The sequence below is a fragment of the Colletotrichum fioriniae genome, assembly GCF_027942845.1.
Source record: "Colletotrichum fioriniae strain IMI 355084 chromosome Unknown scaffold_15, whole genome shotgun sequence".
Lineage (NCBI taxonomy): Eukaryota > Fungi > Ascomycota > Sordariomycetes > Glomerellales > Glomerellaceae > Colletotrichum > Colletotrichum fioriniae.
The window spans coordinates 878,678-899,237 of NW_027076851.1; the positions used below are offsets into that span (position 1 = coordinate 878,678).

General features: G+C 52.7%; 4 protein-coding genes across 4 annotated transcripts; 3 read left to right on the forward strand and 1 right to left on the reverse strand.

Moving 5' to 3' along the window:
• Positions 1-349: 349 nt before the first annotated feature.
• On the reverse strand, positions 350-1,609 carry N0V96_010761 (uncharacterized protein; the record flags this gene model as incomplete). Its single annotated transcript, XM_053189186.1, has 5 exons — positions 350-648; positions 714-813; positions 862-1,034; positions 1,097-1,295; positions 1,346-1,609. 5 exons carry the CDS (start codon positions 1,607-1,609, stop codon positions 350-352), a joined length of 1,035 nt encoding a protein of 344 aa, XP_053053174.1.
• A 5,540-nt stretch (positions 1,610-7,149) lies between these two features.
• On the forward strand, positions 7,150-10,389 carry SIT4_2 (sporulation-induced protein; the record flags this gene model as incomplete). The annotated part of the gene is made up of 3 exons (XM_053189185.2): positions 7,150-7,818; positions 7,898-9,538; positions 9,589-10,389. The coding sequence occupies 3 exons, from the start codon at positions 7,150-7,152 to the stop codon at positions 10,387-10,389; spliced, it is 3,111 nt and encodes a 1,036-aa protein (XP_053053173.2).
• A 139-nt stretch (positions 10,390-10,528) lies between these two features.
• SIT4_3 (sporulation-induced protein) lies at positions 10,529-11,684 on the forward strand (the record flags this gene model as incomplete). The annotated part of the gene is made up of 2 exons (XM_053189184.2): positions 10,529-10,536; positions 11,057-11,684. 2 exons carry the CDS (start codon positions 10,529-10,531, stop codon positions 11,682-11,684), a joined length of 636 nt encoding a protein of 211 aa, XP_053053172.2.
• A 1,613-nt stretch (positions 11,685-13,297) lies between these two features.
• Positions 13,298-14,505, forward strand: N0V96_010764 (uncharacterized protein; the record flags this gene model as incomplete). Its single annotated transcript, XM_053189183.2, has 2 exons — positions 13,298-13,512; positions 13,572-14,505. 2 exons carry the CDS (start codon positions 13,298-13,300, stop codon positions 14,503-14,505), a joined length of 1,149 nt encoding a protein of 382 aa, XP_053053171.1.
• Positions 14,506-20,560: the final 6,055 nt, after the last annotated feature.

Here is a 20,560-nt window from a genome sequence, read left to right on the forward strand (position 1 = left end):
TTTAAGATATCTTCATCTTCGATATACAATATCTACGGAGGGTTTAGTAAAGTTAATTCCAAAGTCCCTTCAGACCCAAAATCTTCAACCCTCGAAGAAACTTGGGAGACAGTCTGCAGAGCCAAAAACTAAGTAGGCATATTTTCGACTCTTCGAGTCTTACAAGTCCCATTCACAACAAATTTACGTATGTGGAAGGGTATCTGTTCAAATATCGTGAATGTAGTAGTTTCTCGCTGCTATATCTAGATCTTCCCATTCTCTTTCTACCTTATCTTCGCTACTAAATCCGAGAAAATGCCGTGAAAGAAGACGATCGATACCCGCCCCACATCGTAACTCCGCGAGCCTACAAGTCACGAATACCTGCAGCCAAACTATCTTTCAGCGGAGTCCAGCCCTGACCAAAGTACTCTTGCAGCAACTTCTCAGCCTTGGCCGCGGGAGGAAGCTCGCTAATATCACGTCCCTCATCCGCCTGCTTCTCCGGGATCAGCTTGTTGTCCGGTCTCAGCTCGCGGAAGACGTCGATGAAGTCGGATGCGTTGACGGGGTGTGCGGATGCCCAGATTCTCTGAGACTTGACGGGTTCGGCGAGCAGGGCGATGGCGTGGAGACGTGCGACGTCGGCTACGTCGACGTACCACTCTGTGAAAAGGGGTTAGTCCGGCGTACATGGAAATGTAACTGCTTGACAATCAGGCGAAGCTTACGTGGCATAAAGGCGTTGAGCATGCCGCCTTGTCCCTTGAGCAGATCACGAGCGAAGCCCATGGTTGAACCACCGATGTTGGGGTGGAGGATTTCTCCCGTCTAAGAACCGGGTTAGCGTTGTCTGCGGAGTATGGGCATGATGCTCACGTTAAAGTTGGGCAGGATGGTGTTGAACGAGTATCCAGGCTTATTCTCCTCAATCCACTTCCACGCAGCCCTCTCGCCCTCGGCCTTGGAGGCAGAGTAAATCGCGCCGGGCTTAATCTCCTTGGGCGTGTTCGGGTCCCATGCTGCCTTGATAGCAAAGTCGTTCCAGGTACCTGAGGGAAAATCAGTCAGCATTACGGGAGGACGAATATTCCTGTCTCGCGGGATGGCGTACTTTCGTCAATGTGCATCTCCTTGTTAGGTTGGGGGATGACGGCGGCAAAGGCAGAAGATGTGAGAACAAAACGCTTGATGCTCGAGTGCTTTGCCGCGGCGGAGAGAGCAGTCTCAGTCGCCTTTACGACCCAGGGGATGACGGCTTTGGGGTCATCACTCATTGAAATGTCGGACGCCTGTTCCTTGAGGGTCAGCCGCTGGTTTTATTCTTTCTATTTGGTCTCTTTCTTTCTCAATGGTTACTTACCACGTGTGCAACACCAGAGACACCAGCCATGGCCTTGCCAAGAGCCTCCTCATCCTCGAGGTTGGGAACAAGGACTAATTCAAAGGTATCCTTGTCATATTTGCTGTGGAAGAACTCGCTGAGCCACGGCTTCTCTGATCGAACTGTGCCGCGCACCCGGTAGCCGAGTCCGAGGAGGACGTTGATTGTGTGAGATCCGATGTAGCCGTTGGCTCCGGTGACGAGGATGAGCGAGCCCTTGGGAAGTGCGGTGAACCCAGACATGATGTTCAACTACGTTCGAGGTGGGGGTCTAAGGCAGATGGAGAACATTCAAGAGAGATCTAGATAGATCTGTGTGCTTAAGATGCCTTGAGGTTGAAATAACCAAAGGACTGTGCACATATATATTCATCTCATGTCGTAAACACCGACGGGTTTAAACCCCATGCAGGCGGTGGGCCGTGGAGAACGGGGAGCGGTCCATTACTAACATTCACAGATTCCACTAGAAGTGGATTTGCTTAGAAGACTCAACGACCCCTCGCTCAAACAGTGGTCTAAAATGCAACCAAGGAGGCAGATGTGGACGCCAAATCGACGCTTGGATAATGACGTATGCATGACCACCCTGTCTAAAGCTCCTAGTCTGCGGTAGTCTAAGCCTTTGGTCGTCGCTTTAATCATCCCTCGGTAAGGTAGCGGTCGCATTTGCAACGAGTGAAAGCGAGGGAGCCTATCCCCCCACGGCTTTGCAATATCTCTTGGCGTTAGACTAGATAAGATTGATGGTTGGGGTGGTTGAGTGGCTGTCTGCAGGTTGAGTGCTGATTTGTGGCTTATGAATCGTGCATGTAGCTCGAAGCATGTTTCCTAAAATGGCTACGCTGCTGACATGTAGTTGAATGGTTTGAAATCAAGCAATTGAGGGTAAGTGAAAGTATCAAGATGAATAGCTTAATAATGTAAAATTGCCGTGGCCTTCAATCCGCAAGAGATATTCGCGAGGGTGTCATGGCCAGTCTTACATGCTGCTCAAGAAACCAAGGTATGAAGTCGCTGAACTCTTGAGGGTTAGTTAATTGCTGTCAGAAGTAAAATCACCTTGAGTGACATCCCCCAAACTGCTAAACAGTCGATTGATGAGCTAGCTAACGCTACGCAGTGGTTCCCGCGCACTTGTAACCCTCTTTGCTTTCAGAACTCATGTGACGCGAAATGCCACTCGCTAGCTTGCGAAATATCAGCCGCAGCGTTGGCATTTACAATTTGAAGTCGACGGGAGAGAATCGTAGTCTGTAGCCTGCTTGAGCAGCTTGACCATACCGAAGTTGTTAATCTGACGAATCGCAATTCCGTTTTGGTGCTTACTTCAAAGCTGACGGCTTACCCAGGCCGTCTGGGCACCACAGTTGCTATTGCAATTTAGCAGTCCTAATAATGTATGAGGAAACTTTGATCAATGTCCTCGACATAAGTCTAGGATGTATCTCTCTCAGAGCTGAAGGCTCAATTTCAAATGCGCAAAGAGATGGCAAGTAAGACACGTATCTTGCAAATGAATTACTTGAGAAGCCCACGCTGTCTATGCTATATTGCACCTTGACAGACTTCTGTCAGACCGAAAATCTGCCACTTTATTAAGTTTTCTGGACTACTGACGTATAGTAGACGTGAGGCGATTCGTTTCCGATACTTAGGCTTGTTACTTAGATAGACTATCCGTGACAGAAGGGACTTTTATTCTCCGGCTAGAATAGACCAGGTGGCTAAAGTACTGGGCATAATTCTCTGGCAGATATTAAGAATCTCTTCGCTGAGGAAATATCATGCGCAACGAGCGTTCGGCATTGGATAGGCACTCATACTCTCTGTTTACATTGTAATGTTGGATTAAGTGCCGTGAGTTGTCGGATAACTCAGGAGTTGAGATGGCCAGGTATAGCCGTGACCATGAAACCGTGCAGCTATGCTCAAGTTCTCTGACATATCAGTTTTTGAATAAAAGTCATGCGTACTTCAGTTGTCAAAGATTGGGCATGGATCTGTGCTCCACGGACTCGATCGCATCTGTAACAACCTCACGTGCTCCAGTCGAGGAAACGGCGACGGCACTCCAACGGCTAGAAGAAAGGGTCGCTTGGACCACCTACGTTGGGGAATGCCAGGTGCTTGGGGAAATTGGGGGAAAACACGTTTAGGGGGGGCATCGAATGACAACGTGGGAAGGATTCTGCAGGGAGGGCTAGCAACGTGGCAGGCCGGGGGTTGCAGAAGAACGATGCCCTGCGAGCTCATGTTCGAAAGGCCCAGCCCTTTTTGTAGGTACGCTGGTATCATCATGGAGATGCGTTCCATCTCCAGCATTCCGAGGTGATGCGGGAGAGCTCTGAAGGCTTTGGGGGGGTTACTTGTACGAAGATGATGGAGATGGAATGTGAGCATAGTTACATTCTTGGGTGTATTGGGGAGTGGAAAGAGCTCACATGCTATTTGGGCAGTGGAACACATGACAGAATGGATGAAATCGTACAGGAGGGGATGAGGAGACATGAGATGAACAAGGTCAGCCCCTGACTGTCGACGAAATCTACACAACCCGTGAAGCGAGCAAAAGAAACAACGACACATTCTTTTTTCTTCATCCCTTGATCCCCCTTTTCTCATAAGAAAACAATTAGGATCTGATGGACTTGGAGTAACAGTTGGAGTTGACGCTGTTAGTAGACTCGTACCCGGTACAAACACCCAGATCCACCTTTCAAAAGGGCAGCGGGGCCAGCAGTGCAAATTTCGCAGCCGAGGAACCTCCGAGAAGTACCTCACAGGAGTATCAGGGGCACGAGACTTGACCTGCTATCAGCAACTAAGCAAATTGGCATCTGGGGCAGATCCCATCTCATGGAACCAGGCAGTTCCTTATCGGGGATCAATCTTTAGTCCTACACTAGAGATTAGGTACTCTAGGAGTGTTTCGGCTCGATTCGATTCAACAAAAAACCCTGGCCTAGCACACAGAAATCCAACACACACAGAAACGAAACAAGAGAACAGAGAAGTGTCGCTACCTAGGTATTTGAGGGTATGAGGGCATGGAGGGGCTGTCGAATCACCAATTGAGTCACACTGTGACACAATCACATTCACGCATGCACATATGCATCTCATTCTCCAGTTTTTCCCCTTCAGACTTCAGCCGGGCTGAGCCCGTACGGATATGGAGCAGAGGGCAATGGAGGGGCGTCACAGGCCTAGCCTAGACTTCCACGATCCGCGAATAGACAGAGTTGCGGGTAATGGGAGGACCCTTGCCTTGCCCTCACGGCTCCTCTCCACCGTCCACGTCCTTGGGCTGGATTAGGCGAAAATCTAATCCCACTGTAGGCGAAGCACGCAAGTTATTGGAACGGAGTGGGAAGAAGGCCACAATTCGAGATGGCCCTCGTGGTCCTGTAGGGCTGGGCGTTGTCGAGGACCTCGGTGATGTTGTACAGACTCTCTTGCCCATGTTACCACCTTGGAGGTTTCTTTGGGAGCACCGAGGGACAGTCTGACCATTGCTTTTATCGCTGCTATCTGCAATCAGAATAAGCAGTTGGTTCAGTCAGGCCTCGGTCTTTCAGAATAGGCCCCGGAACCTGAATGAGGCGGCGCCACAGTCGCTTTGCGTTCGCTCGCCTTTAGCTTAGCGAGTTTCCTTGTCTCGCATTGCGCAAGTACCCGTGCCGGGGCTTGACTGAACAGAGATCTTGACGGATCCATCACCAACTTGATTTGAGAAGAAGAACATGACAGCCCAGCATTCAGGATCTTATCTTGTCATCGTAGAATGGACGAGGACGAGCTACAGATAGAGACGCTGGATATAGGTGCATGTCTGACCGGACTGACCTCATCAGACATGAAATGTACTCTGTACGGATACCCTGCTCTGCTCTGCTTCTACATCGCCTCTTGGCTCCCGAGACACAGCAGCCAGCCGGCAGCAAATTTGGTAGCAGGCGGGAAGCAAGGCAACCCAATCTGGGCCCAATTTGGAAGCATGACGACTCTTCCATTGTGAATGAGTCTTGTGAGTGACAATAGTGAATGAGTGAGGCTCATGACGGTGAATGTGATGCAAAGCAGAAGCAACGAAATACTTGGTGATTTTTCCATTGCATTTTACCACAGCGTACCTACATGGTCGGGTCTGGGTAGGTGATGGAAAGAAAGTACCTGACCGTGCCATCCTTTCTCCCCCAGACTACATGGAACACGCAGTATACGTAAGGTACCCTGTGACATTTGTTCACCTGCCAGTATTCATGTTCAGTGTTTCCATCAGATTCTTCGACCCTAGAGAGCTCCGAGGTGCGCACACACACATACACAAACAGAACCAAACATCCGTAGCCGCAGCCGCAGCCGCACGTCAGCAGCAAAACAACCGCTGCCAGACTTGGTGCACCTAAAAGTATGTATACGAATACCACCTACCTTAGGTACCCTACCTTACCTTACTGTGTAGGTACCTGACGTGCTGACTTGGACAAAATTAACAAGGGCCGCCGTCCTTTCTTTCACCAGGGCACACCCGCTGTCCATCCCACCTCTCCCACCCGACCTCTTCCTCCTCCTCCTCCCATTGCGGCCAAGCCAAAGTAGGTACCAACCTGGGAACTCCGACGACCGACTCTCCGACTCTAAAGTAGCGATTCCATTGGGCCAAAAGGGCACCTTTACCTTACCTAACAACAGTACCTCAAACCCGCCGCTGCGCAATCCAATCTCGACGACGTCCGGTGGCCCATCTCACCCTCACCCTCACCACAGCCATTCTCTCCCCGAGTCCAAAAACCACCACGCATCCACGCATCCACACATCCACACCCACACATCACCCCTCCTCTCCCACAACACCGACAAGGAGAGAAAGACAGCGAGACGTACGGACAGAGCCCACGCGACCACATTCGAAGCGTCCAATACCTATCTATCCGACCACAGACGACAGGCTCCGGCTTCAGCCCGTCCTCCCATCCCTAGGTCTCCTTGCATACGAGGCTTAGAGCGCCCGCGCGCCCTCTGTACAACAGCAACCACCTACCTTTTCCCGCTTTTGTACGTACCCTGGTCCTCTGCCTACCTACCTTACCTTACTGTCCTCCTCCTCCTCAACCCCCCGAACTCGTTGCCTCACTGCCTTGGCTCGCTGCTCCCTACTGCTTTGCTTCATGGTGCTTCCTGCTGCTCTCCGCTTGCCTGGATAGAGTACGCGCGTTGCGACCTGGATTGACTCGGAATCCCTTCTGTCGTTCATCGTTTCGCGGCTGGTTTTTCCCTCTCCTTCAAGACCTGCATCGTCAATTTTCCCTCATCTCTTCCTCCCCCCCCCTCTATTATCAATCAGCTCCTCTTTTCTGGGCCCGATGCGCCGGCCCCTCCACTCCGCCGGCGACAACATCTGCAGACCTCACCACCACCAACAAACCCTCCGTTTCCTGCTCAGCCCTCGCTTGTCAGCAAAAGCCTTCTAGACAACCTCTTTGCTGACCCTTCCTCCTCGCTCAGCCGCCAACTCACTCAAGCGACCGATACCCCCAAACCCGTCCTTCGCATGCGTTGAGCCCACGGTATAGAGAAAACGACTGGCAACCTACGACTCTCGCTACGATTCGATTTTTGCGACCGATACACGCCCTTTGTCTATCCCATTAGGATATACGAATTTCGCATGCTCAATCATCGGATTGCTGCTAAGTTGATTGTTTTATCGCTCTTTGTCCATCGTCGCCGCGACTCGTCCGGCGCCGTGACATAGACAACCCACAAATACCGCCACCATGTTCTGGAGATTTGGCGGATACGCCAACATATCCACCATCGATACTATCCTTGAAAAGCCTGAATTCACCGTCGAAGACCTCCTCGACGAAAGCGACCTGATCCAAGAGCTCAAGCAGCACAACACGAAGCTTATCGAATACCTCCGCGAGGACAATGTCCTCAAGACTCTGCTCGAATATGTCGTCGCACCCAAATTAGAGCCTGTCGCGACCCCGGAACCAGATGAACCGGCCGAGGAGATCAAGGGCAAGGGTCGCCTCCTTCCCTTTTCAAGACCTCGCGCCTCGTCCCGAGCCACCGATACCGACAATGAGGAGGAAGAGCAGGAGAAGAAGCGCAATCGCTATGCCTACGTTGCTGCTGAAGTCTTGTCATCCGACACATGGTCCATTTACGAGGCCATGATGGAAAACCAAGACCTAGTGCGGGAATTTTGGCAGTTTCTAAAGCGCCCGACGCCTCTTGACCCTCTGCAAGCCAGTTACTTTACGAAAGTCAACGAGGCATTGTTCGATAAGAAGACGGAGGAGATGGTTATCCTTCTCAAATCTCTCCCCGAGGCCGTGCCCGACCTGCTCCGTCATGTCGAGTGCCCTATGATTATGGATCTGCTTCTAAAGATCATTGCCCTAGACCGCACAGAGGGCGGCCAAGGTGTTGTAGAGGTGCGTACAGCCCAGCAATTCCCCATCCCCCCCATCCCCGCCCAACAATCTTGAGAGCTAATCGTGCCCCTTCTCACAGTGGCTATACGGCCAAGATGTCGTGCCGACTCTGCTATCCTGCCTCAGCCCGGAGCACAGCTGGGTTGTCCAGACAGCTGCAGGCGACTTCATCAAAGCCATCATCACCATCTCGGCCAACGCATCGCAAAACGAGCAGCAATGCATCGGCCCGAACGAACTCACCCGCCAGCTGGTGTCGCAACCCTGTGTGGAACAGCTGATCAAGTACATGTTAGGAGGTGGAAACCCGCTGACCGTGGGTGTCGGTATCATCATCGAAGTCATCAGGAAGAATAACTCGGATTATGATCCAGACGTTGGCACCGAAGCCAACTCTGTTCCCTCGAGCCGAGACCCCATTTATCTAGGAACCCTGCTCCGCTTGTTTGCGCAACACATTCCCGATTTCGTCAACCTGATTATGAACACCCCGGTGCAGAAGGGACCGTTGGAATCGACCTTTGGCGAAAAGATAGAGCCTCTTGGCTTCGACCGATTCAAAACGTGCGAGTTGATGGCCGAGCTGCTTCACTGCAGTAACATGGGCCTACTCAATGAAGTTGGTTCCGAGGACGTGATTGCAGCTCGAGATGCTGAGCGTCAGCGCTTAAGAACGGAGGGTAAGCTTACCCCAAACCGTGGAGAAGAACCGCCATCATCTACGGATGACTTGACGATGCGCATCGGGCGTTCTTCTCCCGAGGAGGGACGTCGTTTAGAGGTAACCAATATCTCAGACGATGACGGATTCGAAGAGGTTGAGCCCAGCCGCGAAATGAACGAGGACACGTCCCACGAGTTCGTAAAAGCCGAAGAAGAGATTCCTGTCGCTGCGCCAGCCTCGTCCTTCATGGACAGAGATGAAGACGACTTTGTGGACGAGCCGCTTAGCTCGCCCAGACTCAACGTCGCAGATGACAAAATCAAGGAACAACGGTTTGATGACCCCGATCTGGTGGTCGCTCCCCTGTCGCCGAGCAAGCCAAAGACTGCTTCCATCGATGAGACTGCTGTTGCAGCGAACTCCGAAGCCAAGTCCGAATTGCAGCCGAAGCCGGATACTGTTGACGCCAAGAGTGAAGAGCCGGCTGCGAAAGAATCAGAATCTGAGAAGACTGAGAAGACTTCCGGCGCAGACGACCTGGCTGACAAGACCTCGGATGATGCCACCATTAACAAGGTAGAGGAACTTTCGCTTGACGAGAAGGCTGATCAAACGGTTGTTCCCGAGGACAATCAGAAGGGTGACGAGTCCGACTCTTCTGTTGTCTATACGCCTAGCGTCACCGATTCTGAGGCGAAAACCGAGCCAGCAGAGATCGCGCCGGCAGTGCCTGAACCTCCCCAGCACCCTGAAGATATGCCAGCCCCTCTGTTCTCCAAATCCACCACTGATCCTGATGCGACTGCGGACAAGGACGATACTTCTAATGAGACCGAATCCGAAGTTGAGCCTGCTCCGGAAGTTCCCATGGCCCCTCCAGTTCCCGAGGTGCCAGAAGCCCCCGTGGCTCCAGGAACTGACGACGATGCGACAAAGGAGGCTGGAGACCTACCGCCTGCTGTTCCCGATCGGCCTGACCCGAACAGCGTGAAGCCCGTTGTCGGCGACTACCTCAAGGTGCAATTTGTCGAATATCGTGTTGTGCCTACGATTCTGGTGAGTTCCTCGCGACAATACGTCATCAATCCAAGCTAATCAGAGTCTAGTCCTTCTTCTTTGCTTACCCGTGGAACAACTTTCTCCATAACGTGGTATATGATATCGTTCAGCAGGTTTTTAACGGGCCTATGGACAGAGGCTACAACCCGACCCTGGCAGTTTCACTGTTCGAGGCTGCGGATATCACGACAGCTATCATCAAGGGCCAACTCGCTAGTGACGAGTCACAGGCCAGGATGAAGACTCGCATGGGTTACATGGGACATCTCACTCTCATCGCTGAAGAGGTGGTGAAGTTTACGGAACGTCACCCTCCCGAACTCTTGTCTGAGACTGTCCTTGAACGGGTTATGGACCCGCGATGGATCAGCTACGTGGAAGGTGCCCTCGCCGAAACTCGCGAGCGAGACAACGCCATTCTCGGCGGAGTCCGTCCCGAGGTGGCTATGGGTAACCGGGCCGGCATGTCTGGCAACGGACTGGCAGCAGTCGGTCTCTCTGGCCTGGGATCGTCCTTTTCCAACTCCCAGAGCAATACTGGCTCCAACGCGCTGGCTGATGCTGGACTCAACGGCAACGCAGACCTGCAGGAAAGCAGCGGTAACGGTATTGGGCCATTCGCCATCAGCTCAGGCACTCTCATGTCTGGCTTCGGCAGCTCCAGTGACGAGGAGGACGAGGGGGAAGAAGAGAACGAAGACGATGTCAACAATGAGGTGAGTGATATGCTCTCAGAGCTCCGTGAGATGGAACCACCTGCATTGGACCCTTGGACGCAATCTCTTATCGACGACAACAACCCCGACGAGGACGAGGACGAGGAGAAAGACCGGAAAAAGGATGCGTAGTGCGCAGACGAGGACGGGAGACCCCACGACAGTCGAATATCCCCAGAGGATCACACCGACGGCGCCGGCGATGACTTTGGATATAGGATAGAAGTAGAGGGCGAAAGCAACGATTCGCCGATTTTTGTATCTCGGGACGATGAGGGGGTATGGGGCGATGAGCTCAGAGATGTTGAGTCTGATGAGGAAATGCACATGATTCGGCCTACCCTCAGTTTTATGTCGTGGCTAAGAAGGAGAACGGATAGACATGTCGAGGACGAGAACCTAGGAGAAGAGTAGAGAGGCCTCGGGAGCTATATAGGAGAGGATGATGTTGGGCGTATTCATGGTATATCTTGTGGCGGCGAGTAGTGTAGGATTACACGTCCTTGTTCATGCCGGCGTCGATTCCTTGGGATACCAGACAACTTTGGACTTTTCTTATCCACTTCAACCACTTGCGATCCGGGTCATCTATAACAGCAAAACGACAATAACGAAACTTGCCTCTGGGATCTTTCTTACAATCGTGCGCCAATGCCGGAATGAATCTCACCAGACTAACACGCATTTACTAGTTCCGGGCTTACACCGATCCATTGAACAACACCTCGTCGTCTCTCAACCCGCCATCGATACCCCCGCCTCCACCACCGCCGCCACCATTGAACAACCCTCCTTCTAGAGCGCGGTTGCAGCTTGCAGCTCGTTTGGCTATGCACCAGAAGAACCAGGCCGCTGCTTCTCAAGAAGACGACGACGACGACAAGGGCGAGTCTGGTGAGGGCGAGCGGCCAGAGAACCCGTTTGCCGATGACGAAGACGACGAGGAAAATTCGAGCGACGAGGACGATGAAGACCGTCATGGCCCAGGAGCAGCGGCGGCTGTTGCAGGTGCCTGGGGTCAATCAGGAAGTGGGTCGTGGTGGCGAGGAGTGGGACGTCAGGGGCGGCCCCGATTTGACGGACAAGATGATTCGGACGAGGAAGACGATGATGAGGAGTTTGGTGATTTTGCCATGCCCGAGGTCGAGCCAGCGCCGGGTACAGATCCCAACGAGAAGGTAATTCTGAAGCCTCTCGCGGTACACCCGCCGCAGGGTGCTTCAGGAGGCAAAGCCTTTAGCGGTCTGTGGCCGTTTGCAGGTAAGAAGGATGGCAAGGATGATGGCGAGAAGGGGCCGTCAGAAGAGACGGCGACGGGAGACGACGAGAAACCGGTCCAGGCGGCCGTCGAGGCTGCTCGGCGGACGAGCATCGAGGACCCGGATGATGACGAAGAGGTTGTGGTGCAGAAGCCGACAAGCCTCTGAGATGAATAGACGCGCCCATGGCTTAATGCGATGAGTAGACGGTTAGGAGTCACCGTTTTGTACAATTACGTGTTTGGTTTACGCTGCATCTGTAAAGTATGATTGAATGGAGAACATGCACGATTATTCTTTTCTAGATGTGAGGTCATCTTTTCTTTGCCTTCGGTCTTCAATTGTCACAATCTCGATCTTTCTATGATTATTGGAAAATCAGCAATGATCACGAGAGATTGTAAACCATTCTGTGAGCATTCCAGCTCAAGCGGGTGTAAGCTTTTAGTGACGGTCCCAAGTCCGGCCATCCCACCGGAGCTCCGGCCGCATTTCGGAAGCGCCATGCCGAGATCACCTTTTGTTCAATGACTGAAGGAGACCTGTGAAAAGCAACAATTGTCCGCTTCTGGATGAGAGTCTCCGCCTACCCTTATGATGAGTCACGCACACAAGCCATCTGGGCTGACTGATTCAAGCTGCCTGACAGATGGGACGGGACCAGGGACTTTCATGCTCTCTCCGAGGAGCTTGGGGCTACTACCTTACTTACCCCAACTACCTTACCTTGTCTTGTACCAGAGGTGATAACGATAAGAGGTGGCAATACAGAAGTATTATTGTTGGAGGGGGAGGGGGAACCTCGACCCCTTCGATGCCTCGACCAGGAAAACCAGCCAAAACTAGAAACACGCACTGGAGTCAAGCACAGGCAACATGCATCCCGTCCGACAATGCGCAGACCATGTGCCTGAGCCCCTCCAAAACTTAGCTGTTTGACGTGCCGGGCAAGCTTAGCATGAACGTGTGCCAACGTACCCTGCACCCCTGGACCCTCCCACTCCAGCCCCTCTTGTTGTTTCTTGATGGGAGAAGGAAGCAATGGGGGTGCTTTCTTAGGATTGCGGGATAGCATGACGTTGAGTGGGATGGGAGAACTTGAGAAGGTGGACGTATCAGCAAGGGATCGTCGAGTTGACTGACCATGTTTCTGAATTATACGATCAAACCTGCCTGGTTCTACCACTGCTCATCCGTCGCTATTCATCTACGCCACCATCTGCCATCAAGTAAGTCCAGCTGTGTGTGTTTCTCTTGGACTTGGCTGTCATCACCGCCCGTGCTCCTCTTCCTTCCTGTGGCCATCGTATGTCCGGGTACTCGGCGTTTTTGCGATTCCCGGACGCAAGCAAGCTCATACATCAGGCTACACCATTCTGCCTCGTGAAACCGAGAGTCCGGCACGCCGAGTAGGCCTCCTTCTCTCTGCCTCCAAGTCACGTCAAAACGCACGATGACGCCTCTCTATGGCTCCTGTCGCTCTCTGCCGCTGGCTCCCTCTGCCGATTCCCGTCTCATCCCAGCCTAAAGTCGTTCGTCTGGTTGCGAGGGAAAAAGACACTTCGCGGCTAATGCGCTCTGGTGTTCTGGCAGATTCTTTTCTTTCTCGTCGTCTCGGGACCATTGACCTCTCCGACTCCGTACCTGGGCCACCGTCGTCACCGGCGAACACCTTTTCAGTCATCGCGTTCCGCATGCTTTGAGCGGGCATTAGTGGTGAGCATATAACGTTGACATCACCCTTTGTCGTAAAGCCGTGACTCTCCCGAGATATGGCAAATATGGGTGTAGCAGGGAATGCAGAGTCCGGCAAGCCGGTTTACCAGCAAGCGCCCTCGATGCTCAATCGCATCGTGTACGGTACCAAGATTTCAACATTGCAGCATTGGTACTTTCAAAAGGCTGGTTTCGAGGCGTGGAAGTCGTACTTTTGGCCGCCCGCCATACGGCCCGATCTCATCAAGCAGTATGACTGTAGAAAGGCGCTGCCAGTTCGGTATGTTTTCCGTTCTGCGCAAGTCACGAAACCAAGACACAGCTGACAACCATCCGCAGCATCTTCTTCCCCTCTGACTACGACCAAACCTCCCCGCAAACCCTCCCGACCCTCTTCACAATCCACGGAGGCGGTTTCTCCATCGGTGTCCCCGACGACGATGACGAATGGAACCGCACCTTCTCCGACCTCAACAACTGCCTCGTCGTCGCCCTGCACTACTGGAAAGCCCCCTGGGCCCCCTGGCCGCACGCCCTCCACGACCTCGAGGCCCTCTACCTCGCCATCGTCGACGACGAGTCCCTCCCCATCGACAAGTCGCGCATCGCCATGGGCGGCTTCAGCGCGGGAGGGAACCTGACTTTGTGTCTCTCGCAGATGAAGAGCATCAAGGAGCACAGGACGGCTGCACCGAAGGCGATTGTGCCGATTTACCCGCCCACGGATTTCGTTACGCCGACGGCGTCGAAGAGTGATAGGAGGCCGTATAAGGTTGGGAAGTTACCCGGCATCCGCGGCCAGAAGAGAGATTTTGTGCTGGATTTCGCGGAGGTGTTTGACTGGAGTTACATCCCCTACGGCACGAACCTGCGCGATACGCGCATCTCGCCGCTGTACGCCGAGAGGGACGATTTCCCGGATAACGTGTGCGTCGTCGCGGCGGAGCTGGATTATCTGGCCTACGAGGCATGGGAGCTAGCGTGCAAGCTCGGCGGGAAGGGGAAGCCTACGTCTGGGATGGCGGGGCGGAACGAGGTGGCCAAGACGCAGGAGCTGGTGGAGTCTGGGGACGAGAGGTTCGGGTGGGAGGTGAGGGATGGGAGGGGCAGTGTGAAGTGGTTGCTTGTGCCGGATGTGATTCACGCGTTTGACTTCCATGAAATGGGGGCTGCGGTGTCGGATCCGGTGAGCGTGAGGGATGGGAATGCTAAGGCGGTGAAGGTTATGAGGGTTGTTGGGGACTGGTTGAGGAGGACTGCTTGGAAGGCGTGATTTGAGGTGATGAGTTGGCGCTCGAGATGGGTCAGATGGTGTACACCTGAGGTCTTGTTGGTTTGAGTCACTTGACGATGGACTTTGTTGTTGGCGTTGGGGGCAAAGATTATAACGGAGCCGCATGACTTACAAGATAGAATGATTACAAGCGACAAGAAATATATCATACGATTCAAGTTAGTCTAACGAATAGTGTGCGTTGAGGCGAGAGTGAACATGGCCGTAGCATGGCAGGTGTGACTGTTGGTTGTCCGGGAAGACTTCCAACGACTGCTTTCACCAACATCACCAACTGCAAATAACTAAGGACCCCCGGCTTCGTCAGCCGCTCGGAAGAAACGATTAGACTTGAAGTTGTGGTGTTCATTAAGTATATGTTTGGACCGACTGCTGTGGTGCGGTCGCCGCCCTCTTGAGTTAAGTGAGGTATACAACTCTGCAGTAAAAATATCGCAAATCACCACCGCTGACTTGCCAAGCGCTCGAATATCTTCAACACTATCCAGTAGTCTAAGGATTTGTCTAGTGAGTAACTAAATTTACAAGTCACACCGTTTGAGCTGGTTGCGTTGGACTTTACGATTCTAAATGTGGACGGCTGAGTCGCGACTTGTGCTGACGCCTGCTGAGAAATGAGGTGTTGAATCGTATGAAGCGCCCATGGAGGCATTTCACTTGTATGTACAACGGTAGTTATACTGCTCTATATGATAGGGTTCTGTTTCGTTTTCAAAACCCATCGCCTTGGTGTGTTATCGACGCAAGGAAACTACAGAAAGTCCAGAAATGAAATGCTGCCGAGCGCAACGGGCTACGAAGGTCATTTTGGGTATTGGGGGTGGCTCTTCAACTGAATTGGGCCACTCAAGTGCCGATGTAAAGGCAACATGGAATGGTAACCACGAAAACTCGGCGGGAATGGTTGGATTCCAACTGTATCCGTTTTCGATAGATATGTGTCTATCATGCTCGAGCAACTCACGGACAGACATACTAGCAGCAGGCTGCTTCCTGATTCTAGAAAGATAGAGGATCTGTTTGAGGAAACTAATTCGCAGTCTTATGAACCTCTGATGAGCCCAGGTAGGAGAAGCTGGCCGTCGTTGCGCAGGCACATGATCAGTCAAGATGCCTGTTCATGGCCTCGATGCTCCCACCATCAAACATTGAAACGGGGACATCTTTGCAGCAAGTTCTTCGGCCACAGATTTGGTCTTGATACAGAACGCAGTCAAGTCAGGCGTAGCCACAAAGGAGGTCGCATATCCTGGGCGAAGAGCAGCGGAGGTGCACTGCAGGCTCAGCAAACTTATTTGTCAATTCATCGATATTGCATCATTTGACAATGCTTCCAGCATAGATGAACCGGGATTGTGGGCCAGAACCTTCAATAGCTTCACAAAAACGGCCTTCTTGAATAAAGCACAAGGAAAGGAGATCTGCAGGACGTGTGGTTTCCCCTGTCGGCAGGACGACATTCTACAACTACGCGGGTTGGGATCTATTCACAGTCAAGATAATCTGCGCCCAGAGACATCTTCTCTTAACTCCGTTACTTCATCGCCGATGTGGTTTCACCCAGGCTGGAGCGTTTTTGGGAAAGGTTGTGCTTCAGAAGAGATCGTATGCATTCCCGCGAAAGACAGGAATGAGAAGTTCCACCCCCTTGATATTGACAACCCAAATGAAGTACCATGTTGTCCAAGAGACAACATTGGCCCCCCCGTCGAATGCAGACAGCAAACACGACCGATTTTCATCTTGGCTTCCTGCAATCGCAAGTGTGATTGCTTCAATACTCGTCATATCACCGTTGCCGGTACTTAGCGACGAACCCGTGTTCAATGACAAGAAGTCTCGATTGCAAAAGTCAACTCCACCCGACGATCTGATTGCTCAACCAGGCGCGCGTCCCCCGTCACCGTACATGTAGGGTTACCACGGCACGCATCCTATCAAATTCAATGCTGTTGCTGTGCCGTCTGACTGCGTCGAATTTTGGTTTCCGTCTCGTCAGCCCTGCACTGGGAATACCATTGTCCCCATCCCGCAAGTGGGCAGCTTACCTGACCCTCTCTCTCAGGCGGTTCGATCGTGCCGCAACCCCCCAACGCCGCGGGCGCACTGCACACACACGCACTCGATAACCGCCCTTTACCGCGGAGACACCACCTGGATTAAATTTCATTTACGCGCTTCCGCGGGCGAGGTGGTAGGGGGCGGGGGCGGGGGCGGTCGTGAGATTGCCGCTTGGCGAGGGGGCTCCTTTGGGCAGAGCGGCTTGTTCATCGCTACGTGGGGGCTACGCAGCGGATGTTGTTCGCTACGTTTACAGTATGTGTGTGCTAAGCTATTGTCACGTATACTTGTGAGTCTAGCTAGATGGGATATGGCATAGTTCAAGCGTGCAGCGTGGATGAATGTCAAATGTGCCTTTGTGAGGTTTGTTCAGAGGAAAGATTGGTGGGCGGGTTGTACACATGGCGACGGCCGGACTTCCGTGTGGGAGCGGGGCGGAGGTGGAGGGGCAGGAGGACGGATGCGCTCGGAGGTGCGGGAGCCGGAAGGCACTGGAAGATCGACAGTGGAAGGATTCGGACATGTTTTCGCTGACGGTTGGTCAAGTCACACCCAGAAGTGAATGGATGTCTGGGGTGTTCCTTGAGATGTCATTCGTATATTATAAATCTTATTATCCTATGAAGATGCAGCAGACATTGGCATTTGACACTATTGCAACGAGGGTCAACACGACTTACACGGCCGTCTACAAGCTCATAAAGGAGGACGCGGGAATAAGAAACTGAACAGGGCCTCGGCTGACTCCCTTGTACAAGCAATCATCTCAGCTCAAGACGTCTTGAACGACAGAGACACAGATCGGTTCGACAAGATCCGTCGGATTAGGGAGGCGACCTCCCGTGCAGCTTGGCAGTTCCCTCCTTATCATGTGGCGAGCTTGTCTCAAGGATGAGTCCTTGAGCAAAGTTAATGCCGTTCTTCTTGTTTGGGGCATGTGCTGCTTATCATAAGGTTGGCCGACGATGGCCGAGACCAATCCTGGAAACTCCTTTCGATTGAGAGTTCCGATTACAGTTTTAGGGGTTTCCCCTTTTCACTTAACAGCCAGCCTGTTTTGGGGGCGCTTCATGATATTTTAGTCACCTGGGCTGGTAGGTGCCTCGTCTCTGCGCAAGATGGGAGGAACAAGGCGGATGAATCTATGGAGCCCCTGCTGCCGTCGGGAGATGGAGCAAAGGGCGAGAGCCCGAGAGTCGATGTCGGACGGGAGTGTCAAGCTAGAAGGGGGAAACGGGCCCGTGTGATGGTGGAGGGCGCTGTATTGGAGCTGATGGGTAAGCTTGGAAAGCTTTGCTCAGCTGGTTGTCTTTTTCTGTTTTATTTCTTCTTTCTTTTTGCCTCGGTCTCAGGCCTACCTGTGTATGAAACTTTTTGGTCAGATGGGTCAGATGAGCTTGCACGCGTGTTTCGTTGGAGATTATTTTCGTCTACTTTTTGCTGCCGTCGCTACGAAAGTTCTTACCGTTGTGTTTCTGTTTGGAGTTGTGGTGAACTGAGTGTTGAGGGTTTGTGAGGCGGTATGTGGTCTTTGTGTTCTTGCGCGGGGCCATTTGTACACGGTACCTGATGGTCTGGTGCTCTCCTTTGATAGAGCTCAAAGCAACGGTAACATCGCGCCTTGAGGGTTTGGTGTTGGTGGTTGACGTTGACAGCAGTCCTCAAGCGGCTGAAGGGTTGCTGCCGCGTACGCCACATACGTCTCAATGGCATAAAGGTGGCAGTGACAAGAAGAAAACTGGGGTAAGTGGGAGGCGTTGAAACATGGGAATTGAACAGCATCGCAGGAAGTGGATGCGGATTATGAAGGCGAAGATGAAGAGTGAAGAGGCCTCGTCGACATTGCCATGAAGCAACAGGGTTGGACCTGATTTGAGGGAGTTCTGGCCACTGATGCTGACTGCGCAAAGACGTGCCGAATACACGAGATTCCGTCCGATCATGAGCGGAAGCGGTTATCTGAGGCCCTGAGGGATACAAAGAGGCTGGGAGAGAGAGAGAGAGAGAGCGAGGGGGTAAAAGGTTAAATGGCGGAATTGATTACGAGAGTCAACTGTTCCTGATTCCCAAAGTTTGCCCTCCCGCGAATTATGCTGGGCCTTTCGGGGCCGGGGCCTAGGACGCGAGTGAGGGGAGTGGAGGGGGAGGAGGGTCACATTTAGTAATACCCTTAAAAGTTGACAGTCTGACTGCGTGGGAATGATGGCCTTCATTTCAGCCTTCTAGCATGTGTAAGATGGAGGGAGGGACGCGAGGTTTGAGTTTCAACGGGCGGGTGAGCTGAGTAGAAGGTGAGAAAGCGGGTTGAAGATTTGAGTTTTCGGACAGGTGAGAATTGAAACAGGTGAATGCTGATGAAGATGCTGCGAGGGAAGATTACCTCTTCGGGACACCAAAGATATGAGAGAGAGAGAGAGAGAGAGAGAGAGAGAGAGAGAGAGAGAAGAGACAGTTAAGCAAGTGTCAGGTCAAGCTTTGGTGATGCTTCTGTTCAACAGTTCCAGGCCCCGTTCAGCGAGGGGGAAGACGGCGATAGACCGGCGGTCTTCACCGGAGATGACACACCTGGAGGCCGCGTCTTCCAGCATGATGCCGGCCGGTCTAACGTCTTGCATGTGGACGGGAAACAACCAAAGACCAATTATGGGGCTGGGCCGTTTCTATTCCTGAAGAGGAGGAGAGAGCGTGGTGCGCATCACCAAAGTCACCTTGAAAAGACGCCGTAAGCTGGAGGGGACTCAGCCCCTTTGGCTAACGCAAGGCACCACGAGCATAGCCGCAGCGTACCCAAGTTCCGTGAGTGTGAGAGCGTCCCGGCGCTTGTTGGATTTAGCATGCTGCAGGCTGCAGGCTGCATAATGGATGGGTGATGGGTTGATGGATGTTTTGTTACTTTTGCCCAATGGCACCTTGCAACTCGCGAATCTCGCTGATTATCCATTTGTGGCTAGTGGCGCTTGGTGAGTGTGGCTGAAGAAGCATTGACCATTCTAAGATGCTTTCCTGAGGTTTTGATTGGCTCGAAATAGGTTGAGTCCGTAGCTAAGCGAGAAGTACGTACTCAGTTCAACGATACGTACTCTTTCTAGAGATACGTACCTACGTTGCTTCGTTTCTTCCTCCTCCTCCTCTCCGTACCTCATCTCCAACAAGATCGCCAATGTCTGAACGGATACAGTCGCCAGACAACGCAAACGCAACCCGAGCTTCAACGTCCGCACCATCGCGGCAAGCTATAAACTACTCCACTTGTTACCAAGCAATCGTTGCCAGAGATATGGCATTGGCCGTGCCGCAAGCTGTCTGTCGACTGTTTGGGGCCACACCGTGCACCACTGCACCAGCACACCTCGTCTCGCTCGGCTCAGCCCAGATCCAAAATGGGCATGCCCCAACCCTGCTGATTAGACTCTTCATACCGCGTTTCCTACCATCTGTTTGATTGCAGACAACGGCTGCGTTCCTCCCCGTGTGGCTCGGAGACGGGACACCACTCTCTCTAAGTCTGCATAGCCATTTACACGGCAACGCAACGCAACGCTTTTCGAGGACAATGACCAAACAGGATACTGACGAGGCGGAGCATGCGTCTTTCGTCCTATCCTCGACCTTTCTGTCCAGTACGTGGTCACTGCCGAATCACTTCACTCCCAATAAGTCCATACGCCATACGGCACACCGGTACAGAGTAGCATCTTTGCACATCACCAACATCTACGAAGTACGAAGTATCCGTACTTACTTGTGAGGCCCGCCCAGGACTCAAGAATATGGGTCTCTCTTCGCGGATGCCTGGTCCCCCCGGCCCCTACGTTGCGTTCCACCTCCAGCAAGACGCGGGTATGCAGATCCAGCCCGCGGCAGGCCGTGACAAGGCATGCTATGGCGTGGCGCGGCATACCTGACCTTAGCACCTTTTTCGTACGCACCTTGGCACCCAACTGACTGGACGTGGTCGCACTCGCACACCATT